We start from the raw sequence: 27,546 nt of genomic DNA on the forward strand, positions 1-27,546 counted from the left end.
TTTAAGCAATTCCTGAGCGAGGACCCCCTGCCTTAGATGTTATTTGGCGGCCTACTTCAGGCCCATGCACGAATGATTCACCTGTGGATGCCCTGCAGCGTTTAACGTACAACCAGCACGTGAGAGAATACAAGTCGCAATAATGCTGATAGAGTAGAACTGGAGGAAAGGGCACAAACGTCTTTTATCAGATGGCTTGTGATACAGGATCCCCGTTGAGACTTCTTCCTTGAGAATTATGGAAATGTCTGATCATAATTTGAGTAATATTTCTTCCAAAACAATCAATATTTCCACATTTATCCCAGAAAGAGAACGTTTTCTTGCTTTGTGGGAGGCCTGTAGAAGTGCGTATGTAAGATGAGCCGTTGGTAATTGATTTATTTCTGTTCAGTGGATATTTTCTTCCCTTCATGAGATGATTTTTATATATTTATTAAATGAATGCGTTTATATATATATATATATATATATATATATATATATATACGTGTGTGTGTGCGTTTTTGTTAAATTGTCATGCACTACAGTTAATATTTTTCTAATTTAATGTAACAACTCCAGACTTGAAGAAGTCACACCAGGAGTGTTTATATACACGATAGTGTGTTGTGAGGATATGGGATTTGAGGAAGCATTTCCCCAGTACGCGTGCAGGGGAAGGAGGGCGGTAATAATTGCTCACTCCCCAATAATTCCACCAGTGACATTACTTTTAAACGACAAAATAAGGTCACCCGCGCATGGAGAAAGAGTAAGACAGGACGGGAAAAGGCTGCCGTTCTTACATGTATATGAGGTTAATCATTAGAAAGAAGTAAGACGGAGAATAATCCTTCATGCGCGAGACTATAACTCTTCTCTTATTAGGAGTAATTACAGCGCGCGTGCAGACCACCGCGAGCGGCGCCTGTGTTCGAGCACGTGCTCATTTAGCCTCTCTCTAACAACCGAGACAATGAAAGCAACATTAGTTCATCATTTACCTCTGACAAAGAGTGTGCGCAAGGTAGGGATCGCGGAAAAGAGAGGGTAAGAAAGAGCGACTATTGTTCTACTAATAAATACATGTATCAACTTGAATAGATTCTCATTTCACATTATTACTATCACACACTTTCCCACAATAAACGGTGAAGTATGATCAATACAGCGCACGAGAATAAGTTGCAACAGGCACTGACTGGACTGGTGTGAGACAAATTCGACTGACTCATTAATGGTGTTCTACCGCCATCTTGCGGCCATGAAATACCTGTGGCAGAGGGTGTCTGGAGGTTTGAGTTCAAAGAATTTTTTATGAAAGAAAAACATTGAGTTAGAAACACAGAAAACGAAAGACAGACTACATATAAAACAAATAATTTCCACATGGTTGAAAGACAGGGCTCATCACCACCTAGGCACGTGACATTTTTTTTTCACAATCATTTTTTTTTCACCCTTTAAAAAAAAAAAATCAAGGATGCATAAAATTAACACTTTCAACATTGTTACCAGAAGAGAAGTTGTGCTATTTATTGAAGCTTCTTGAATCCTGAAGATTTTGCTCACAATGTTTTTGAAAGTATCTTATTGTGTGCTTTGGTAAAACCAAATTGAGGAGGTTTTCATGTTCAACTTTACATGTTGCTCTCTTCTTGCACCACATATCATTATGGTTGCTTGCTGCTTGTTAATAGAAGCCACTTCATTGCCTGACCCTAGAGCTCCTTGGTCTGAAATCACCTTCATCCACTAACCCATCACCCCTCACCAAAACAAAACAAACAAAAAATTCACACTCTGCAGACATTTTGGGCAAAAATTTTACCTTTAAGTAAATGTTCATTAAAAAAAAATGAAAATTATCTCTTGCCATCCCAGATGTGTATGACTGTCTTCTGCTGAACACAAACAAAGATTTTTAGAAAGTTACTTTGTTGGTCCAATCAATGCAAGTGAATGGTGAACAGAACTTTGAAGCTCCAAAATGCACATAAATGCAGCATTTAATTAATCAAAACAACTCCAGTGGTTAAATCCATGTCTTCAGAAGCTATATGATAGATGTGGGTGATAAACAGAACAATATTAAGTCCTTTTTTCACTATAATGTTCATTTTCACCAGCCCTCCTAAGCACTCACTTCTTAGAGTTTTTCTTCTTCCATTTTTTTAGCGATTCACATTCTTCGTGCACATCGCAACCTACTGGGAATTTATAGTAAAAAGACTTAAATATTGATCCATTTCTTACCCACACCTATCATATCACTTCTGAAGATATGGATTTAAACACTGGAGTCTTATGGATTACTTTTATGCAACCTTTATGTGCTTTTTGAGCTTCAAAGTTCTTGTTACCATTCACTTGCACTGAATGGACCAACAGTGCTCAGATTTTCTAAATATCTTCCTTTGTGTTCAGCAGAAGAAAGAATGTCATACACATCTGGGATGGGATGAGGGTGAGTAAATAATGAGAGAATTTTCATTTTTGGCTGAACTAGCCCTTTAATGCACTCCAGAACTATATGAACCAGTGCATTTTTTAATTGTAAATTTGATATACCTTTTCATATATATAGCCTATAAATACTGAATCCTAATAAGCTTTTGATGAACCTTGTTGAAAGGCACATGGATCAAGCTCTCATAAAATGATTTATGATTACAAACAGATTACGTAAATTTCATAAATAACATTTTATTTATTTGTCAATGTACTGTATGTGAGAATGGTATAATGATGAAACCTCTATACAAAATGTTTTAAATAGCTTAATTTCAATTTCCAAATGTATTACAATTCAAAATGGTCAGTATCAAAACCCCAAATTATATTCTTTAAAACATAATTATAAGAAAATCATGAAGTAGATTGAACTAAAACAAGAATAGGAAAAGAACTTACAATTCAGAAATAAATTCAGAAATCAATTCTGATCAAATATAATTTTTGGAGTGTCTGAGAATCGAAATACTGAAAAAAAAAAAAAAAAGAAACTTGGAAAATAGAATACTGAATGAATACTTCAATGAGAGCAACAGGACTGGAAACATAGATTTCACTTTAAAAAATTACAACTTTCCCTGGCTACATAAATGCATAAATTTGAAACTCAAGTAATCTCCATTAATATTAATAATTAAAAGTAATATTCTGTAAATGTGACTTGAGTGTTATACGAAATAAAGTAATCAACTACACTAATGCAAGAGTCACAAAGAGTCCGAGAATAGTTTTGGGCAGCACTGCACCAAAGTATGTGCCAATGCACATACTCAACAGCTGTTCTGTACCCAAATATAGATTACTTAATCACAAAGCCACAAAATTAAAACCACCTGCCTAATATTGTGTAGGTCCTCCTTGTGCCGCCAAAACAGCGCCAACTTGCACCTCAGAATAGCGTCCTGAGATTATATTGTTCTCACCACAACTGTCCAGCGTGGTTTATGTCGGTGTATGTTTTCAATGCTTGGAATGATCTGATGACCTAGAATTTGCTTCTTGGGTTAAAAAATTCTAATCAAAGTCATTCTAAAACAAATCATAGAACTCCACTCAAATCAGCTATAAAGTGTAGCCTCAGCAAAAACAAAAGCTCAATGTCCACACATACTTGAGGAGAGGTATATTAGAACACCAAAATGACCATTCAAACCAATATACCTTCCAATAAAGTTGTGAGGTGTGCGCTCATTAGTGAGCTACTCAGTACCTCCAGGTGCCACCATAACAGCCAGAGAATCAATAACAGCGCAAACTAAATATATAAAACACATACACTCACACAATCTTAATTTAAAATGTGCATTCACATATTAGACACTTTAGTAGGTAAAGCGTAGCTACAATTTTAGGAGTGGAGGGATAGTTTGAGTGTGTTCAGCTATGTGTATGCTCTGCTGGCTTATGGCCTACAGCTCATCTCTGGCTTGTTTTGCACGCCACTCTGGGTGCCGGGTCACATGTTCAGCCGCCAGCAGGACTAACCGCATGAACTCCTCTAATTCAAAAGAGTAGTTGGTAAACTTAGGATGTTCTCCAATAGTAGGGTGATGACCCTGAAACAGACAAAAATTAGGAAATATTAGTAAATCAGTGGGATATTATGCATGTGCAATGGCCCCACTTAACAAAATATAAATTTCATTGCATTAAATTAAAATATTAAAAGAAGAGATATCTGCAAACAAATGATGGTGGACCTTTTCTCAGAACTAACTTCACTTTTTTGTTGTGCAATTACTCAACTGTTCCCACTGTGTTGTTTCTGTGTTTTGCCATTACATGGTAGTATTGTTTTATCATTTAAAACCAAAAAAAAACTTATTTTATGAAATGTTTTGCTTGACAAGTATGCTTGTACTATGTCCTCCCTTTCTTTAAATAAATACCACCTGGTTTAATATTTTGCTATCTAATGCAATAATATCCGTATATTTTGAAGTGTGGCTTACGTGTCCGAAAACTTAATTATAAGTACAAATATAGTATCATCACTTACACAGAAAGTCATTTCAATGCTATACACCGATCAGCAACAACATAAAAACCACCTGCCAAAACAGCGCCAACCCGTGTCTCAGAATAGCAATCGGAGATGATATTCTTCTCATCACAATTGTACAGAGCAGTTATCTGAGTTACTGTAGACCGAGTGGAGCGGTAGTGTAGCGGTTAGCGTGCTGCGCTACGAACCTGGCGACCCGATTTCGATTCCCGCTCATGGCCAACACCTGTGACGATTATCTGAACCAGTCCCGGGCCTCCCCTAGGTCGACTCAGCATAAAATGAGGCCTTCATAGGTGCTTGCTAACAGCACTTGCCCCTACAGTCTGTTAAGGCTAAATGGGGGATCTTTGTCTTTGTTGTGTTTGTGTGTGTGGGCATGTCTGGTTGGTTTTTTTTAGGTTACAAACTGGTAATTACAAGGGTACCATGCTATAAATGTGGTTTGAGGACATTTTCAAGTGTCCCCTTAATTCAAATCACTTAAACATAATAAACAATGTTTTTTTGAAAAAGTAAAAATGCAGAAAGTTTTTTTTGTGAGGGTTAGATTTATGGGTTGGGTTAGGGTATATAATCTATAGTTCGTACAGTATAAAAATCACTATGTCTATGGAGAGTCCTCATAAGGATAGCCGCATCAACAAAACTTGTGTGTGTGTGTGTGTGTGTGTGTGTGTGTGTGTGTGTGTGTGTGTGTGTGTGTGTGTGTGTGTGCTCTCTTCACCTTATCCTGGGGGAACACTTTGTCCCTTTTCTGCCAAGTCATATATTGGACTCCCCTCAGTCGGGCCAGATCACGGTAGCAGCTCTCATCTTGACAGTTGTACCTGTGGCATAAAGAAAGAGGGATGCTTTATCTCCCAAACTTAGCAGGCAGCGGCCAACAAAGCCACCACAGACTCTGTTTGATGGATAACTGTTTAATTAGGCTGTATTTCACTGTCACACACACACAGTCAGAGCCAGACACAGCTCAGTTAGACACACTTCCCTCCTCCATAACAAACATGCTGTACATTAGACTAGTAAAGCACAGAAGGTTGTGTGGCACATAGGTGGACCTCATTCACCACTTATCTTCCTGGCCTCGCTCTGCCCAGATGCATAATAAACAAGGGAGCAGATTTGCTGAACGGAGAATGGACACTTTACCCGCAAGAGGTGGACCAAGCGTGCAAGAGATACAGGTAAGCTGCCGTACCTCTTTGCATCGCTCGAAAACACTCACTGGCTTTCATCTGAACCAGTGTCAAAAGCAAAACAGCAAAACAGAGACTGAAGTGTGTGCACGATAGAGACAGAGAAGGACCTGGACATTCAGCAAGCTACTGCCAGGTATACATGTAAATACTGAATGGCAGCCAGAGATAATAAAAGTCTTGAGATTTTTAACTTCAGCAAATTAAACTTCAGCATTCAACATGTTTTATAGCTGTATGTATAGTGTCTGATAGTGCATTGGCAATGTACTCTTTAAGTTTCTCTTGCCAATAAAGTTTGATATTAATTGAATCCGCTCATTTGATCCTATTATTAAGAAAAAGTCCACTGGAAAATGCCAAACTAACTTTTAATTACAGCATGCCCAATTATTTTATGGCATGTATGTATACATATACTTGTATCAAAGATTAACTAACTGCCAAAAAAAATGTAAAAACATTGTTGCATACATATTAAATAATTAAAATAAATGAACTTTTGAGAAAAAATATAAATTAAATGTGTTCATGATGGTTTTTTATATATGTTTGTTTTAATGTATCATGTACCATAATGTAATCGTGATTATTCACAGAAAACTGAACTTTGATTTAATCGATTCACAGCCATATCTAATATATATGCAGGATTTACATTATCAATCCAAGTGGTAATTATTTTAAAGATAGCACAAGCATATTTTTCCAGCAAATTATGTTTCAAAAAGAAGTTGCTAAATCCTATATCCAAAATCCTAAATTTAAACACTGCAGTTGGTCACCATAAACTGCTCATAAGCCATTCATAACATTAACAAACAATGTTAAAAGTTAAAAACATTTAAGAACATTAACTAACAATGAACAATACATTTACAGCACTTACTGTATTAAAGGGTAACTAAACACCTGCTCAGAGTCTGACTCCACCCACTAGAAATATTTGAAAATGCAGGAAAAGTGGGCAGACCCCGGCGGGGATAGAGGGAACGAACCGAGTGCGGGGCTGAGCGGGGGGGGGGGGGGAACTCAGATGTTTTTACACCATATATTGTAGAATTAAAACACTTTATACACAAATGTCAAAAAAATTACTTGAATCAATGACCAGTACTAATAAAGCCCCATGCTTACAGATCATTAACTAAAAAAAGTTGGTTTAGGGTTTAGTTAACCTTTAGTCTTGGTTAATGTTAATTTCAACATATCCAATTACTAATATATTTGTTTCATTTAAAGTTGCATATGTTAACATTAGTTAATGTATTCTGAACCAATAACTATTACTAAATATTGCATTTACATAAACTAACATTACTGAGATTAAAAAAATGCTGTCAAAAATATATTGTTCATTTTGAATTCATGCTAATGCACTTACTAACGTTAACAAATAGAACCTTATAGTAAAGTAACTTTTTTTAGTGCCTTGTTTGTGGCACTTTAAAATTGTCATGCAAGTATTTACATTCTTGAAGGTAAAAAACACTTCAATGGACAAAGTTGAACACACAGATTAAATCAAGAGCAGAGAAGCACACTTGCCACGTACAATTCAAATATGACGGCCCAGTCGGGAAGGAAGAGGAGGTGCGTCAGTCCGGCTCCATGCATCCCAATGAAGATATCAGAGTTGTGTGTGATGTGGATCTGCTCCAGAAACGGCATCTCTCTACGAACACACGTCACCTTTCAATCAGTGCTGAGCCTAATGCAAACATCAAATCAACTATCTCCAAAAAATTGCTCCATTTAAAAACAAGAAAGACTAAACTACTCACTTGTATTTGTAATCCACCAGTTTGACCTCAAATAAAGGCACCGTCTTCAGTGCATTTATAAGCTGCACACACACACACACACACACACACACACACACACACACACACACACACACACACACACACACACACACACACACACACACACACACACACACCAGGGATTCACAGGGTGATCAACGAGACTTCACACTCATGTGGACAGAGGCCAAGTAAATTGAGGCTTTTTACCAAGCAGGGGTCTCCAGAAAATAAGAGTTTAAATGGGCAGTTAATGAACCAGAGTGATAAATCAATGATGAGCAAAAGACAGAAAGAAAGAGCTTCTCACCTCCTGCTGGTTTATTATCCTACGGTACTCAGTGCTTCTTGCCAACAGTGTGACACGAACTTGGCCCTCCTGACAAAGTAAAAGACATTCCATTTAGATGTCATATGTATTCAGATATACAGTACAATATGTTTGTGTCTGAAGATATATTTTTAGAACATGTATAATCCATTTTCAATATGCATTCATAATGATTATTATTCATTAAACTATACATTTAGGTGGGAAAGAGAAAGCAAATGTAAATAGTGTGTGTGAGAAGACGGAACTGGGCTCCCACATTAACAAGACAAACACACTGACAACAAGTAGGGATAAGTTGTACAACAGCACCATCTAGTGACAGATCGAATAACCATGGCAGTGATTATATGACCTCATAATATAAACATTATTGCAAATCCACCTACATAAGAGCCTGTGGCACAGACTATTGATACTATGGCATATACTAAATAATATTTTATGGGTTTTTTTCTCTATAAATGTGACATCTATGTGTGAATGTGTCAGGAAGACAAAGGGGTGAGTCTGAGTGATTTGATGAGTAGCTGAAATAGGGTCAGGGCCAAGTGTGCGCACACACACACACACACACACACACACACACACACACACACACACAACGCACATGCACGCACGCACACACACACACACACATTCCTGTTGCCACAGATTTATGCCAGCTGTATGTTGCAGCCCAACGAAACAATGTAGCATATAACAGTTAAAAAATGACTGCAAGAAACAAGTGTGTTCAAGTATACAGTACAAGAAGCATTACTATTATGAGAATATTTTAGTGTGCGTTTATGCATTGGGCAATATTATTACCTTGGGTCCCTCTTGCGGGACATTGAGTCGATAAAGGACATGCTGGGAAAATGCCCTGAACATCCCCTCACTGTGGCAGTCAGAGATCTATCAAAGCACACAAACATATTGCAAAAAAACAGACACAAAAGTATTTATCGGTTATATCTAGCACTCACACCACATGCCATTTGCACATACATTGTGACAGAATCATAAATATCAGGATGATTTAAGCAACAGCACCAGATAAGTTAAATCTCATACAAGGCAAATATTCTATATGACACCCACAGCTTCCAACAATGCCATGTAGAGATGCATAAACATAGACAGATGACAGTAATTATAGAGCCAAAATGAACAAATGCAAATTGGGAAAATAAAAGTGAGCACAATAGTTAATACAGTTAAGGAAAAATAGCGAAGGAGCATGACTAGCAACTAGGATTTTGGAAAGGTAACGGCATAATGCCACAGAAATGATTCAAGCAATGTTTTTTGTATGTGTGTTTATGATTAGGATACGTACAAGGGGGGTGTTGTAGAAAAGACCATATCGCATTCTTGGAAGGAGAGAGAAAAATGCATCTCTGAAACACACCTGTGAAAAATATTATCTTTAAATTGCATATTAATAATAATATGAACTTGTATATTAACTGGAAAAGTGGCACATGTGAGAGAAGGTCATGCGATATAACGTAAAAGTATTTTACCCTTTTGGAGTCAAAGTTTTTGAGGTGAATTGTGTCATAATCCGAAAAAGCCTGCCATGTTTCACTGAACAGGTCTCCATACCCATACGCACTCTGCTAGACAAAACAAAATTCATTGCATTAACCTTTTCTTTAATTTATGTTAAATTGAATGATAAAAAATAGCTTTGAATTAAGGGATTAGTCCACCCATTTACTACTCTTCATGTTACTTCAAACTGGATTGAATTTCTTGTATCCATGGACCACTAAAAAATATGTCCTGAGTGTTCTTTTCCATACAATATATGAGAATGGGGACAGACAAAAAAGCACCAAAACAAAAAAAAAAGCAAAGAAGTCAATGCGACTAAAATATATTACAACCATTTCTGAAGATGTACACTGACTGAACAGATTAAAATATTTATCACTATTTGAAAGTCTTGCCTTATGTTATAGCTTTCAAATCTCATTCATGCTTCCGAATCTACAAAATTAAGCAAGTCAAGATTGGTCACAAGACACACAAGTACTTTTTAAAGTAATTGCTGAGTCATAGGAATCTCTTTTATGGTATGTTTATGTCAGGTTTTTATTTTTTTTATTTTTTTCCTTTTTGGAGCTTGATTTTCACCCTGTGTGAAAAGATCACTCTGGACTTGGAATGTCATCAACTATCGATAAATCGATTATTGTTCAGAACTTTAATTTCTTATATGTTTTTGAAGCATCAATATATAAAATGTTTTCGGCATTTAAATTAGAAACTTAATTTGTGTGCATTCCAATTCACTTAGAGATAGCCTTCCGTTTAATGTAGTCTAGCGTAATAGCTTTGAGAGACCACAAAGGGTGATATAACATTTACTGAAGTCGGTTGCACACCTGACGAAAAGAGCCACGTAGCTGGGCAATGCCAACAGACGCCGGAGCGTCAGTTTGCGTACCTTCATAGAAAATACCGTTTTTTAGAATGCACCATTGCTGTACGCAAGTTACCCTGCCGCTCACACTCTACCATAGTTGTGTTGAGTAATATGTATGAAGAAACAAAAACTATTGTGCAACGAGTATCCCTATTTACAGTATATCTGAAAAATTGCCGATATACAGTAGAATGATAATCTCTGCAGTAAAAGTTGCCCATTCAACAAAATGTACTCTTTTATGTTTTACAGAAGCAAGAAAGTCACACAAGTTTGGAACATCATACGGGTGAATAATTCCAGTATTGCAATGAGACATAATCTTGTATTATTCTTTTAGACTTAAGGAATAAACCCATTGAAATATTTACTGTGATTATTAAAGGGTTAGTTCACCCAAATATAAAAATTCTCTCATCATTAACTCATGCCATATGTATATGACTTCTTACATCTGCTGAACACAAATGAAGATGTTTAGAAGAATATCTCAGCTCTGTAGGTCCATATAGTGCAAGTGAATGGGTGCCAACATTTTGAAGCTCCACAATTCACAATAGGGCCACATAAAAGTACTCTAGACATCTCTGGTGTTTAAATCCATATCTTCAGCAGCAATAGGATAGGTGTGGGTGAGAAACAGATACAGTGCATCCGGAAAGTATTCACAGCGCTTCACTTTTTTCACATTTTGTTATGTTACAGCCTTATTCCAAAATTGATTAAATTCATTATGTTCCTCAAAATTCTTGAAACAATACCCCATAATGACAACGTGAAAGAAGTTTGTTTGAAATCTTTGCAAAGTTATTAAAAATAAAAAACAAACAAAATCACATGTACATAAGTATTCACAGCCTTTACATGACACTCAAACAGTGCATCCTGTTTGCACTGATCATCCTTGAGATGTTTTTACAAATTGATTGGAGTCCATCTGTGGTAAATTCAGTTGATTGGACATGATTTGGAAAGGCACACACCTGTCTATATAATGTCCCATGTCAGAGCACAAACCAAGCCATGAAGTCCTCCATGAAGGAATTGTCTGTAGACCGCAGAGACAGGATTGTATTGAGGCACAGATCTAGGGAAGGGTACAGAAACATTTCTGCAGCATTGAAGGTCCCAATGAGCACAGTGGCCTCCATCATCAGTAAATGAAGAAGTTTGGAACAACCAGGACTCTTCTTAGAGCTGGCCGCCGGGCCAAACTGAGCTATCGGGGGAGAAGGGCCTTAGTGAGGGAGGTGACCAACAACCCGATGGTCACTCTGACAGGGATCAGCATTTCTCTGTGGAGAGAGGAGAACCTTCCAGAAGAACAACCATCTCTGCAGCACTCAACCAATCAGGCCTGTATGGTAGAGTGGCCAGATGGAAGCCACTCTTCAGTAAAAGGCACATGACAGCCCGCCTGGTGTTTGCCAAAAGGCAACTGAAGGACTCTCAGACCATGAGAAACAAAATTCTCTGGTCTGATGAAACAAAGCCTTGAAACTCTTTAGCCTGAATTATCTTATCACCTCTTATCACCTGGCCAATACCATCCCTACAGTGAAGCATGGTGATGGCAGCATCATGCTGTGTGGATGTTTTTCAGCGGCAGGAACTGGGAGACTAGTCAGGATCGAGGGAAAGATGAATGCAGCAATATACCAGAGACATCCTTGATGAAAACCTGCTCTAGAGCACTCTGGACCTCAGACCGGGGAGAAGGTTAAACTTCCAACAGGACAATGACACTAAGCACACAGTCAATATAACAAAGGAGTGGCTACGTGACAACTCTGTGAATGTCTTTGAGTGCCCCAGCCAGAGCCCAGACTTGAACCCGATTGAACATCTCTGGAGAGATCTGAAAATGGCTGTGCACCTACACTCCCCATCCAACCTGATGGAGCTTGAGAGGTGCTGCAAAGAAGAATGGGAGAAACTGCCCAAAAATAGGTGTGCCAAGCTTGAAGCATCATACACTAAAAGATTTGAGGCTGTAATTGGTGCCAAAGGAGCTTCAACAAAGTATTGAGCAAAGGCTGTGAATACTTATGTGATTTTTTTTTAAATACATTTGCAAAGATTTTAAACAAACTTCTTTCATGTTGTCATTATGGGGTATTGTTTGTAGAATTTTGAGGAAAATAATGAATTTAATAAATTTTGGAATAAGGCTGTAATATAACAAAATGTGGAAAAAGTGAAGTGCTGTGAATACATTCCGGATGCACTGTAAATATTTTAGTCCTTTTCCCTTCACCTTCTCCTTCTTTTATTTTTTGAGATTCACTTTCTTCCTGCATATCGGCCAGTACCATATTGGTTTAAAAATTATGGATTTAACCACTGGAGACATATGGAATACTTTTGCTCACTTTGGAGCTTCAAAATGTTGGCACCCATTCACTGAAATATTCTTGTAAAATCTTAATTTGTGTTCTGCAGAAGAAAGAAAGTCATACACATCTGGGATGCCAGGAGGATGAGTAAATCATGAGAGAATTAAAATTTTGGGTGAGCTAGCCCTTTAATCACTCAAACAGACCTGAAAATCTAAGTTAAACCCCAAATACCACATACAATCATTGTCTTGAAACTTGCCAGTCTAAACTTGATCTGAAAGAAATGCACAAATGCTAAACTCTGTGCTAATATAAGTATGACTATTTAAGATCTAGCTACATTCCCAAATCTAGGTATTGTCTTTGAATCCTTAGATTTAGGACACGTCCATACTAATCCGTTAAAGTTTGAAAACTCTGTCTTCAGTTTGCTAAGATTTACATTTTACATTTGCTTTTATCCAAAGCGACTTACAGTACACTCATTACAGGGACAATCCCCCTGGAGCAACTTGGGAGTTAAGTGCCTTGCTCAAGGACACAATGCTATTGGCTGTGGGGATCGAACCAGCAACCTTCTGCTTACCAGTTATGTGTTTTAGCCCATTATGTCACCACCCATCTATTTTTGGTGGAGGCTTATACGCAGAAAAATTTATGTATTTTCAAACAAAAACGAATTAGTGTGGATGTGGCCTTACCAATCTAGCTAATAGATGCTGTTTTACCTAATACTCTCCTAAACCTGTTTGGATTACAGTTTCTAATCCTTATTTTCTTAATTTCTCTTAATGTACTACCAAAGCAACAATCCAACAGCATAATTCAAAGTCTGGCATCATGGAAATAATGTTAAGAAAATAAAAAATATTAGCTCTATTTTTATTTTTAGGTGGGTTTTATTTGGCACACTCAGTCACATTGTTTCATGAAAAAGCCTCCCTCCTTCTCCACACCCCATCATTCTTCCCTCTCTTCCTCATCCTTGAAACACTACTGCCTGAACAATAGGCAGGATAAGGTTTCCTCATAAGTCACTCTATTTTCTGCCCACTGTTTCCTCTTTATTTTTTCAGCAATTGACCACCTAAAACAGAGGTAGTACATTCAAAATCAAACCTTCAGATACTATGTTTTCCAAGTAAAACTTTTGTTTGTAACAAGTGCTCCAGGTCCTCATGTTTTTGAGCATTTTAGAACACTTACCGTGTCCCACATGACAATGTTTATGTCACGGCTGAAGGAATTGTTCAGGTGTTGGGAGATGTATAGGTTAACAAAGTCACAGAAGTGATGGTACATGTTAACTCCTGCAAAATACAAATGAAACATACAAAGGGCATTAATTTTTATTTATAAAAAAAAAAAATCACAAAGCATGTGAGCCTAAACCTCTGTGAAAGATAAACATAAAAAGGCCCATGAACATTAATCAGGTTAGACGCCATATTTAATTTGAGATATATTTCAACTGAAAATGAGCCTCTGAGGGATAGAACAATTCTGTTCAATGTCATTGAAAATACATTTACAATTTTGAAAACATGGATTGTGAAACTTAGAATTGGTCTAGGACATTAAAGTAATATTTCAACCCAAAAAATAAAATTGTGTCAATTTACTCTTTACTCATAATTTACCCTTACCGATAACTTGCATTGTTTTAGCGCCACAAACTTCACTCATGCAGTCATAAACGCGCAACAGGCTTCAAAATCTGAACATAAAAATATATTACATTTTGTTAGTTAGTCGGCTTGAATTCATGAGGTGTGGTTGAACGAGCTGATTTGGCTATCTCTGTGAAGTTGACCAATCAGGAGAAGGCATTACAACTTGCACAATCTATGAAAGCTGAGTGCTCATGTAGATTTGACACGTTTGTAATGAGAAGGATTCAACAGAAAGGTCATTCGAGGGCTACATTTAGCACCATGTAGCATCTAATATAATGATATATACACAATATTTGATATTTTATTATATTATTGCAATGATGAGTCAACGGAGTTGAGATCCAAGTGCAGCTTTTAATAACAATAAACATAGTAATAATGACAGGCAGGGGTAAATCACCAGCAGCAGTAATTTCAAAGGTAGTACAGAGGGGTATTCAATAAACAGGCAAGAGGGCAGGGCAGGCATTCATAGATTATATTCAGTTAAACAAGGCAGTAATAGTATGCAGGCAGCAACGGGTCAAAACAGTTGGAGACAAGGGCCGTGAAGGACCTCAAGACCGGGGCTGCGGAATGAGTGGAGCACTGAGTCGCAGAAGGATGGACGTGGAGCAGAATCATACATGGCTGTGACATGGGGTGGAGCAGATTCAGACGTGGCTGTGACATGGTGTGGAGCAGACTCAGACGCGAATGTGACATGGCGTGGAGCAGACTCAGACGTGGCTGTGACATGGCGTGGAGCAGACTCAGACGTGGCTGTGACATGGCGTGGAGCAGACACAGACGTGACTGTGACATGACGTGGAGCAGACTCAAGACGTGGCTGTGACATGGCGTGGAGCAGACACAGACGTGACTGTGACATGACGTGGAGCAGACACAGACGTGGCTGTGACATGGCGTGGTGCAGACGCTTGGAGCAGACACAGACGTGACTGTGACATGGCGTGGCGCAGACACAGACGTGGACGTGACATGGCGTGGAGCAGGCTGAGGTGTTGCCGTGACATGGAGCAGGCTGTGGCGTTGCCGCGACATGGCATGGAGCAGGCTGAGGCGTTGCCGTGACATGGAGCAGGCTAAGGCGTTGCCGCGTCATGGCATGGAGCAGGCTGAGGCATTTCAGAGACATGGCATGGAGCAGGCTGAGGCATTGCCGTGACATGGCATGGAGAAGACTCATACATGGCTGACTCGGAAGCTGGAACCGGGATTGTGAGAGGAGGATCCTATGTGGCAAGTGTGTCGAGTACTAGCCTCACATATTCCTCCCAAGTGTAATCTCCGGTCTCCGGCTATTCTCTCCACTGGTGTGTTGAAAGTCTGATTCTGTATATAGATTTCAGAAAGGCATCATCAAAACCAGTGTGGATGGCAACAGTGGAAAATAAATGGGAGTACTCCTTTCCTGATAAGTACGTCTGGTTTAATTGAACGAAGAATGTTGCTAGGTCCATGGTGTGGAGAATTGTTCTATCTAAGGCCGGGTGTACTGCTGGGTTTGATGAAGGAGCTGAGACCTCAGTGGTTAGTTGAGAAAAGCCGCTGGATCGGTTTGGGGCAAAATCTTCTGTAATGATGAATCAACGGAGTTGAGATCCAAGTGCAGCTTTTAATAACAATAAATGTAGTAATAATGCCAGGTAGGGGTAAATCACCAGCAGCAATAATGTAAATGCAGTCCAGAGGGGTATTCAATAAACAGGCAAGAGGTCAGGGCAGGCGGCAGACAATCACAGGTTATATCAAGGTAAACAAGGCAGTAATAGTATGCAGGCAGCAACTGGTCAAAACAGGGTAAACAGTCAAGGATCATACACATGGAGTTCAATAAACACAGCGAACACTCAGAAATGTCGGCAAAACAAGACTTTTCAATGACAGAGAGTGAGAGTGCGTCTTGAATAGCTGAGTAAATGAGGAACAGGTGAGCAGGTAATCAGTGCAAGGTACGGGGATTATGGGAAATGGAGTTCAGAGGGTTAAACTCAATACTCAAGTGATGGAGCCCTCTGGTTTTGAGTAGGAGGAACAACAAAGGCAGGATTCATGACAATAATATTTAATATTTTATTTACTCCACAAGTGAGAGTTGGGTGAAACCAAGGACTTCTAGGATGATAGTTCTACCTGTCTTTCAACCAATGCTTTTAAACAAGTTTAAAACTTTGCTGGCTACGAGCGGCTGTAAAGCGCATTCACATGGACAGGACCTCATGAATCTTCTTTAGTATGTTTGATATCTGCAGTGACAGATGAGAATCAAGCGCATTTGAAGCACAATTATAAAGGTAGTCCACTAAAATAAATCTGAATTCTGCACTAAACATCATGTTTACGCATAGAATAAATCCAAGTATCCAAGTACATAACATATTAATGTATGTAGTCGTGAAACCAAACAGCCTCCCCTCAAAATTCAATCTTTAATCATCTGGAATTATTTTCAGTCAATGTTTAAATCAAATTTGTAAATGATGGAGAGTTTTAAGTCAAAGGTGCTGAAAAGGTGCCTTTTTAATTTCTAAATCACAACCTATTACTGCCACAAGGAATTAAAATCTCATCCTATGGCTTAATGTTTATAATAATAAATAGCACGAAAATTAATGAGACTGTTCAGAATTAACCAGGATGTAAAGTCATGTCGTGTACCACTACATCTGTACAATTATCAGATAAACTGACTCGTAACATGCACAGGGGCTCGCAACCTCTTAAGTGTCAGAACTCGCACTGTGTACACCCGGCCTAAAAAAGAAAGTCATATGGGTTTGGAAAGACATGAGTGGGAGTAAATATTTTTTGGTAGACTATTTCTTTAAGGCAGTAACACCTAATGAACAGACTGTAATTTTATCCTTCACAGCTTTGTATTCATTCATGTAAAATTAAATATACCCTAACTAAAGTCCAGTATCCCACACATGCATAAACTGATCACCTGCATCCAGCTTCATGAAGACAGTGGGTCTATCGATTATGACATCACAATGCTCATCAACTGAGGGGAGGAAGTCAAGCTCGGAGTATGTCTGCAATTCAGCAAACCTAAAAGAGGAATATCCCAGAGGTCTCTGAACACTGGCATTCTTGGCATGTACATACAAGTCTGATTGAATGATGACATAATCTTCATTTTTGGGTGAACAATCAAGTTTACCCACAACACCAGATTACAGAGATTACATACTGCATGTTTATCGCATATCCAAGCAATGTAAGTATGAGAAGGGTATTATAGTGAAATAAGTTTTGAAATGGGAGAAACAAATACATTAAGCCAAAGCAAAATATTTTTATTCGCAATCAATGTTATGTATGGATCAATGTTTTCAGCGATTTTATTTAGACAAAGGTTATTTACCAAGACTGAAGAGGACTTTTGTGTGTCCCTTCAGAGGTTAGTGCTTTACTATTAAGACTGCAGTGACCACCAATCTCACCCTTTTCCAGGAAATCCTCTTTATACCTGCAGTGACATAAGAGGAAGGGAGATGGAGAGAAACAGTGGAGAGTCATTAAGACAGGAAATTCTCACAGCAGCTCTATCAGACAGAAAACAATTTCACACAGATCTGCATTTTCCTTGACCTCCACTGACCTCTCATGACCTCTGCGGGGATTCCTCAAGTCCAGGTACAGATTTGTGGCCCTGCAGAACCGCATATGACTTGTGCACTTCAGAGAAGAATCTCCCTTTAAAAATCGGAACTTATCAGTAAAAGTCACATTCAAAAGAGTGAGGGGCCATTCACACCAAATGGGTTTTTGCGTCCGTCTCTGCAGTTTTTCTATTTAAATATGCACAAGATGGACATTTTTGATCGCTGTTCCTCGTCCGTGCAGGTGCGTCATGTTTGTTAGATGCCATGTCTAGTTAAAAATAAGGAGTGACTATTTGCACTAGGTTTAAATAGCACCAGCCACACAGCGGCTATTTGCACTACTACAGTCTGGTGGAAACACATAAAATGAAGGCAAACTACACCCCCTAGTTTCGCTGCAGTTTCATGCGGACTGTTCATATTTGAATCCGCCTTTTGTCCAACTTTTTCCCATATAGTTTCCTGACTTCACTCTTAAAAATTTTTCTTTAATACTACTGTTATTAAAGGTGACGTGTGTAACTTTTTTATGTCAAAATACTAGGACTACCCACTAATAGTCGACCAAACATTAGTCGATAAGAATAGTCTTGGTCGACCAAGTTTCGATTGGTCGGTTGCTCACGGAAAAAAAAACTCCACAGGAAGTGGCGAAGTCACGCAGTCAGTGACAGACATGATCGTTTACACGGCTGGTCCATGTAGTAATTAATTATTAACAAATGTATCATACTACCTCTGGTTGGACACTAGATGGTACTATGGGGTAATTTTCATTAAGCAGGGTAAGAGTTAAGCCTACACAATAAGGCAAGATACCTTGATTTCAAACTTTTAACTTTATTTTTTATTTAACTAAAAATTCTAATTAAACTGGAAAAAAATTAAGTGCAATTAAAATGTGTGTTGTTCAACTTTTTGAAAGATGGCTTTACAGCGGTTGTGAAGGAAAACATCTCTCTGGCAAAGAACCTAGAGTGGTGGCCAAAAATATTGGCACCCTTGGTAAATATGAGCAAAGGTTGTGAAACAAATCTGCATAGTTTATCCTTTTGATCTTTCATTAAAAAAATTCACAAACTTCTAACCTTTAATTGAAGTAAAACAATAGAAAGAGGGGAAATATTTCATTATTAAATAAATATTTTTCTCCAAAACACATTGGCCACAATTATTGGCACCCCTAGAAATTCTTATGAGTAAAATATATCTGAAGTATATTCCCAATCATATTTAAAACATTTAGTGCACCTGGGTGACTAGGAACAAGAAATCATTCAGCCATGACATCCTTTTTCACAGGGGTATATATATGAGGTAACACATTGTCTCCACGGACGGTCAAGAGGATGGTTCAAGTGGCCAAAGAATCTCCAAGGATCACAGCTGAAGAATTGCAGAAATTAGTTGGGTCTTGAGGTCAGATATTCCCCCAAAAATATCAGACATCACCTACATCACCACAAGATGTTTGGGAGGGTTTCAAGTAAAAAAGCCTCAGCTTTCATCCAACAACAAACTCATGCATCTTCAGTTTGACAGACACTACTGGAACTTCAAATGCGACTGGGTTCTATGGTCCGATGAAACAAAAAAAGAGCTTTTTGGCAGCAAACACCAGAGATGGGTTTGGCGCACACAGAGATGAAGTGCCCAATGCCCACGGTTAAATATGTTGCTGGATCTTGAATTATGTAGAGCTGTTTTTATGCCAGAAGTTTTCTACCTGGCATAACAGACTCTATCAAATACCAACAGATAAAAAAATCAAAACCTTACTGTCCCAGCCAGAAAGCTTACAATGGGCCAATCTTGGTTCTTCCAGCAGGACAATGAATCAAAACAAACATAAAAATCAACACAAAAATGGTTCACTGAACTAGGGTTGCAGCGGTATACCGGTTTCACGGTATACCATGGTTTGAAAATTGACGGAATTCAAAGCAGCTCCTAAGCTGAGATGTCGGAGGTCGTTTGCAGCACTTATAGACGATACTGTTCTTTCAACAAAAAAAAATCAGAAGACAGAAACAAAGAAAGCGTGAGAAGCTTTTACATGTACGTGTTCCACGAGACTGCACGCCTCCATACAGCATGTCATACATGCCCATAGACGGCTTTTCTATCATCTGTTGTTAATAATATAATAAAGTGTTTCTTCAAGCGTTTGTCTGTGTGTCTACAGGGACAAATTATTTGTCATTTCCATTTGATAATAATAATAGCCTAATAATATTAATAATAATTTAATACATTAATGGGAAAACGATAACATTAAAACATTCTTTCTCAGCCCTGGTTCATTACGACGTTAAACGTTTATCACCTTTTATTTAGTATTGCCAATTTGTTCATAGGGAATCAGAGAGTGCAAAAGGGTGTGATGAGTCTAAGGGGTGTTGGCTAAGGTTGATTGAAAACATACTTTATTTTTGTAGTTCCGTTTTGTGCCACTAGTAGCGCAGAAATGACAAATTTCACCTTTAAAATAATAAATGAAAAATTATATGAAGGTTGATTTCCTCACTGTGAATGTCAGGAGTTTAGAGAAGTTTGATTCGGGCAAAATTAACCATAATTTTACTGAGTAACCATGTTTTTAGCCTGAAGACCATGATTTTACTACTGTATTATGGTGTTATTCCAGTAACCATGTTTAATGTTTCTATGATTTTACAACAATTTTACTAAATTTTTCTAAGGTAAGGTTAGGGTTAGGTTTAGGGGTAGGTGTAGGGTGTCTGTGGAACTCTAAATAAAGACAATAATGTTAGTATTTAATAGGGATGCAAATAGTATCTGCCACTGTTCTAACGTGTTCGATCTGAATTTTTTCTCACTATAACTTGGATATGTAAAGAATAAATAGAAGCAGTAATATTTAAAAAAAGCATACAATCCAACATCTTAAGCTCAGCGCTGAAGTTCAGTGGCTCAAATTCTGGAAGTGGGCCAAGAACTTCAGCTTTAACACAGAAATGACAGAGCAGCTGAGGTAAAGGCTTCAACAGACAGTTGGGCACGTGAGATGTGAGCTTTAGAGATAATGAAGTTCAAAGAGCAAAGAGGAAGGTGAGATAGAAAGAAAGAGAGGGAAACTCACAGGACTTAATGGCTTGCACAATGTCTTCATCTCACTGAGTCGCTCTCCCACATAGCCAAAATCTGCCTGCTTCCAGAACAATTCCTGGGCGGCCTGAATAGAACTAGCCCTAAAGAAAAAAGACAGGGAGACAGCCATTATTTATATTTTGAATATATATTCTGAACAGGTAGTCTTTAAATTGAGGGTCAGGTCTTAAAGGGATAGTTCACCCAAAAATGAAAAATCTATAATTTACTCTCTCTCATGTTGTTTCAAAGAATCCAAATGAATTCCTTATTTTCTGTGAAAAAATCTTTTTCCACACAATGGAAATTAATGGTAACATGAGACTGCCTAGCATCTCCTTTAAAGTTAACCCTTACCCATAATTCTATATGACTGTCCCCTTAATATTTTAATGTTGGTTTATATATATATATATATATATATATATATATATATATATATATATATATATATATATATATATAATATATATATATTTATGATAACATAAATTCAAAAGGCTGACAAAATTGGTAAAATACCAAATACCTCCAGAATACTTATTATTATTTACAATAGAACGCATCTCTCAAAATTAGGGCTTGAAGATATGACTGTATGATATGCCGATTCATTAATCAAATTAACTGCAATTAATCACATAAATATTTGCTGAGAACGACTCTCAAACAACAATAATTAAATATATGATTGCATAATAAATAGTCAATGTTTAATAAATAATAAATAGTTACATTTATATAATTATATATATATATATATTATAAATATTTCAAATCATATTCAGATTATATTTTAGAATTCAGATAATTAAAATGCATTACATTATTGTGGCAGACGAGTTAATCATTGATAAGAAAATACAAAAAGAGGCTTTATAAGGCAATATGTTGTTTATCTCTATATTATTAAACATAAGCCTGTCATTGGCCTACTGTCCACACCAATTTAATTTATAATAAAATTAATTAAATCTGTCCGAGACAGATTTATTATTATAAGACTTTTCTGTGGTCTGTTGTCCCTACAGCTACAAGATTCTTATTCAGCTGAAGTTTTGCTAACTGCCCCCTGCTGAAAACAGACGGTACTTCAAGCTTAAATGGCTCCAATGGTAGAAAATTCCCTATTGTATTTTGGGGACATAATTAATTGCATACATTTTCTTAACACATTGTTTTAATATAAATAGTTGAATTGAATTAACACGTTAAATCAACAGCCTTACTCATAATACATCATTACACTGGATGCCATTGAGGAGACCGTAAGTCTATCTGCATCACAGCCATGTTTTCATTCATGTCAAATATCACATAAGTTGTGTTATACCCTTAGTTGCCTATTCTGTTCTGTGTTCATGAAATCCATTCTGTTTCCTTACACCAGTGAACTTCTTAAACAATCTCACTGTAAAAAGCTCCTAAATCACATCAACTATTCCACAACATATGTTTTCTGGAGTTTTTTGTCAACTGATATTTCTTGGAAAGTTGTTTTAATGATCCAGAAAAAAAGCTTATATATATATACACATACTACTGGTCAAAAGTTTTGAAACACTTACTCATTCTTTATTATAGTTATTTTTTTTTTTCTTCACATTTATGAATAATAGTAAAGTCATCAAAACTATGGAATAACATAAATGAAATGAACTATGTTAATTATGTTGTGACTAAACAAAATCCAAAATAAATCAAAACTGTGTTATATTTTAGCATTTTCAAAGTAGTCACGCTTTGCCTAGAATCTGCAGACATGTACTCTTGACACTTCTTGAGGAATCACCCTGGGGTGCTTTTTAAACTGTACTGAAGGAGTTTCCATCTATGTTGGGCACTTATTGGCTCATTGTCTTTATAATTTGGTACAAATCATCAACTTAAAAAAACTTATTTTTTTTATATATGTAAAATTTTAGTTTTATAATTAAATAAATTTATATGGTGGCACAATAAAATTTCTGTCTACAAAACTAATTTCAGACATTTAAGCATAAGCCTTCAGAGCAAAAGATTTTTAAGATCATGAAAAACATTTCAGTAAAGTGTTTCAAAACTTTTGACCGGTAGTGTGTGTGTGTGTATATATATATATATATATATATATATATATATATATATACACACACATACACACACTCACCTAAAGGATTATTAGGAACACCATACTAATACTGTGTTTGACCCGCTTTCGCCTTCAGAACTGTCTTAATTCTACGTGGCATTGATTCAACAAGGTGCTGAAAGCATTCTTTAGAAATGTTGGCCCATATTGATAGGATAGCATCTTGCAGTTGATGGAGATTTGTGGGATGCACATCCAGGGCACAAAGCTCCCGTTCCACCACATCCCAAAGATGCTCTATTGGGTTGAGATCTGGTGACTGTGGGGGCCATTTTAGTACAGTGAACTCATTGTCATGTTCAAGAAACCAATTTGAAATGATTCGAGCTTTGTGACATGGTGCATTATCCTGCTGGAAGTAGCCATCAGAGGATGGGTACATGGTGGCCATAAAGGGATGGACATGGTCAGAAACAATGCTCAGGTAGGCCGTGGCATTTAAACGATGCCCAATTGGCACTAAGGGGCCTAAAGTGTGCCAAGAAAACATCCCCCACACCATTACACCACCACCACCAGCCTGCACAGTGGTAACAAGGCATGATGGATCCATGTTCTCATTCTGTTTACACCAAATTTTGACTCTACCATCTGAATGTCTCAACAGAAATCGAGACTCATCAGACCAGGCAACATTTTTCCAGTCTTCAACGGTCCAATTTTGGTGAGCTCTTGCAAATTGTAGCATCTTTTTCCTATTTGTAGTGGAGATGAGTGGTACCCGGTGGGGTCTTCTGCTGTTGTAGCCCATCCGCCTCAAGTTTGTGCGTGTTGTGGCTTCACAAATGCTTTGCTGCATACCTCGGTTGTAACGAGTGGTTATTTCAGGCAAAGTTGCTCTTCTATCAGCTTGAATCAGTCGGCCCATTCTCCTCTGACCTCTAGCATCAACAAGGCATTTTCGCCCACAGGACTGCCGCATACTGGATGTTTTTCCCTTTTCACACCATTCTTTGTAAACCCTAGAAATGGTTGTGCTTGAAAATCCCAGTAACTGAGCAGATTGTGAAATACTCAGACCGGCCCGTCTGGCGGCAACAACCATGCCACGCTCAAAATTGCTTAAATCACCTTTCTTTCCCATTCTGACATTCAGTTTGGAGTTCAAGAGATTGTCTTGACCAGGACCACACCCCTAAATGCATTGGAGCAACTGCCATGTGATTGGTTGATTAGATAATTGCATTAATGAGAAATTTAACAGGTGTTCCTAATAATCCTTTAGGTGAGTGTATATATATATATATACATACTTGAAGATAAGTGCATGTTATTTATCAACTACCCATCATGAGGACTTACTTGTACATAAATAGAAAGTTAGGAATAGTGAGACGTGCAGAAATGTTAAAGAAAAATATTTATATTTCACTACTTTGAGTAGGTCAGCGAAGAAAAGCGTACCATCCCGAATCAAGAATGGTACACACAGGATAGCTGAACCTGTGCTCTGGAGAGCAATTCTTTTCATAACCCCAGCAGGCCTTCCTGTGCAGCAGAGCATCCTGCCATAGCCAACAAAGAAGACAGAGCTCAGTGTACCCCATTGCAACATAACATCACACATATAATCATCTTTTGGTCTATATTTTTTTTTAATTCAGATTCCCATTAGCTTCCATAAAATGGTTGCTAGTTGTCCTGGGGTCCAAATAAAAATACACAATTCATATTTAACAATATACAGTATGACTTTTCACATTTCACTCAACTTGCAATGAAGAATTAATACAATTTAATAATTATAAAATGTATACATAAAAATGAATGACAAATAAGTAAATAAGTATTGGAAAAACTATGACAAAACACATTCAGCAGTGAAATACAGTATATAATATAGCAAATAATAAACCTATTTGTTTGAGTCTTTATATAGTAACAATATATAAAAAATGAGTAATCAAGTAAAGAAATACTGTTACTGTATTGTTTAAGTTGTACAATTTTGCAGCACAAATAATCCAAAAAATTATTGAGATTACAATTAAGGCTGCCACAATTAATTAATTGTGAAAAGTGTCAATTACAGAATTCGCTTTAGGTATACTCCAGTTATGTCTAAATGTTCTAATTAGAATGTTTTAATGCAACACTGAGCATTGTAACCAATCCGAGCTACAAACAGCTACTATTCCCAATTCTAAACTGTACAAGTTACATCTGACAAGCTAAAACAAAACTCTTCAGAACCGTATACTACTTATATAATGCCAAATCCAGCAAACATAACATTAAAAATAAGTAAACAGCTTACTTTAAAAGGGCAAAGCGGGTCCTCTTTGCAGAGTTTGGCCACACGCTTGTTGTTGTGCAGATAGAATGGAATATGCTGCTGGGGCAGTGCCAGGCTGCCGTAGTCGAGCTGTGGTTTGTGGCTTGTGTCCTGGCCACTGTCTGCGGTGGAGGTGGTTTTATAAATACAGACTAGCCACAGAGCTACTAGCAGCAGCATATTCCCTCAAGCCACATGGAAGGAACCACACTGGCTCTCAGCACCTACAATCATTTATGAGGTGAGAGAGAGAGAAAGACAGAGCACAAAAGTGTTTAGAGAACGAAAACAAATGACTTACAGGGGAGGACAAACACCAAAGCTCTGGAAGTAGCTACAGTGTGGGAACCCTTAAATGAACGGATCTTACTCATGAGATACTCCTACCACAGGAAGCATAAGTGACCTTTTTCCTTCAATTGTTTAAGCAATAAGGCCAGGAACGAGGGAAATTAATATCAAAACAAGTACACATTCTGTTCATAGCTTGTGGGCATGCAACAGCTGTGGGAACGCAAGCTGCCATTCACAGACATACAGAAGCTATGGCAAAAATTGTGGCCAGCATTAAGTTTTTCAGCAGTTTGTGCTACAGAAGCTCTTCTGTGGGATGAGACCAGACTGGCTAGCCTTCGCTCCCCATGCACATCAATGAGCCTTAGGCACCCATAATCCTGTTGCCAGATCACTGGTTGTCCTTCCTTGGACCACGTTTGATAGGTACTAACCACTGCATACCGGGAACACCCCACAAGACCTAACGTTTTGGAGATGCTTTTACCCAGTCGTCTAGCCATTACAATTTCATCCTTGTCAAAGTCGCTCATATCCTTACGCTTGCCAGTTTTTCCTGCTTCCAGCACATGAAATTCAAAACCTGACTGTTCACTTGCTGCCTAATATGCCCCACCCCTTGACAGGTGCCATTGTAATGAGATAATAAATGTTCACCTGTCAGTGGTTTTAATGTTGTGACTGATCAGTGTATACTTACAGTATATTTATTCACACTGCAAATGTAGGCTATTCTATTCAGCTGCTGCAGGGTTGGTGCACGTTGTAGTAGGAAGCTTCATAAATGGCTGCAGGGCCTTCCCTAACCCCAGTGAACCTGACCTAACATAGAAAATTGCCTAAAGCTCTTGTCAGTGACGTGTGTTGTCTTCCATATTAACAATGGTTTAAGTATGCTGGGAGCATTTGCTACTTTTGTGACAACCATTATGAATTAAACAGCCTAAAATGTACCACAGTAACCAGTAACTGCAGTAACTGTTAATGCTAATAAATGTATTAGGGATCTCCTGCAATAACAATAACTCATCTATGGTATTTAGGCAGAAACTATGGTTACCATGGTGATTTTTTGTTTTTGTGAGGGAAATAACTAATTGCATTGCTGTGTTGCCTGTAATTACGACAATGTAATTACAGATTCTTGCTCAATAAAAAACCCCATGGGAAAATCTGTGTGCAAGTGTGGATGTAATTCTTAAGCTCTCATATCTAATAGAATGTGACAGTGAGAACTTTAAATTAATCATTGAATGTATTCATTGAGCAATCTTTTGCAAAAATAAATACTACTGTCTTTATTTAAAACTGTCTATACAGTGCGTCTTTAATCCATTTGATCTACTACCTATCCTAAACCTGTTGGATTTTAGAAACCTCTGAATATCTGCCCATACATGGTAACGGTTCGTGGCGTCTACAGTAATTAAGAATGGGAAAGTTTTCAAAAGCTGCACTATGCGTAGAGAGAGACCTGCACCGACACATAACGATGCCAAAATAAGTATAATACAGTCAGAGTTAGAGACCGCAGCAGACACAAAGGCTTGACACGTTGTCAGAGTCAGGAGCCATCACAGATATCTCACCAATAATTTGAACCACCTTTTTACAGAAAATACATAACCGCAATGATGAATTAACGTGCCCACAACTTTGGCCTATGTTTAGACTTTAAGGACTGAGGAGACGGTCACACCCGAACATGTCACCGTAATTTAGTTAAAGTAAATTTGGTCTTACCTCCTTGGAGAAACTAAAGGGAAGCAGTGTGAGCATTGAGGGATGCAGTCGCCATACTACCGGAAACTATCAGCCGGCATGCATTACTATTATTAACCGCAAGAG

At 37.8% G+C, this 27,546-nt stretch overlaps 2 protein-coding genes across 2 annotated transcripts in view; one reads left to right on the forward strand and one right to left on the reverse strand.

Annotated features, from left to right (window-relative positions):
• Positions 1 to 27,546, forward strand: part of LOC127633040 (chemokine-like protein TAFA-1) — a 588,934-nt gene that overhangs the window by 366,174 nt on the left and 195,214 nt on the right. The gene's annotated exons all lie outside the window — the stretch shown is intronic.
• LOC127633037 (EGF domain-specific O-linked N-acetylglucosamine transferase-like) lies at positions 1,325 to 27,511 on the reverse strand. The gene is made up of 16 exons (XM_052111897.1): positions 27,442 to 27,511; positions 25,387 to 25,628; positions 24,534 to 24,634; positions 20,991 to 21,099; positions 17,884 to 17,978; positions 17,647 to 17,751; positions 17,224 to 17,330; positions 13,804 to 13,907; positions 9,351 to 9,443; positions 9,164 to 9,235; positions 8,653 to 8,739; positions 7,819 to 7,887; positions 7,488 to 7,549; positions 7,259 to 7,378; positions 5,229 to 5,331; positions 1,325 to 4,052 (listed from the first exon to the last, which is right to left on the reverse strand). The coding sequence occupies exons 2-16, from the start codon at positions 25,582 to 25,584 to the stop codon at positions 3,906 to 3,908; spliced, it is 1,572 nt and encodes a 523-aa protein (XP_051967857.1). The 5' UTR covers positions 25,585 to 25,628; positions 27,442 to 27,511; the 3' UTR covers positions 1,325 to 3,905.

The sequence above is a fragment of the Xyrauchen texanus genome, chromosome 39 (genome assembly GCF_025860055.1).
Source record: "Xyrauchen texanus isolate HMW12.3.18 chromosome 39, RBS_HiC_50CHRs, whole genome shotgun sequence".
Lineage (NCBI taxonomy): Eukaryota > Metazoa > Chordata > Actinopteri > Cypriniformes > Catostomidae > Xyrauchen > Xyrauchen texanus.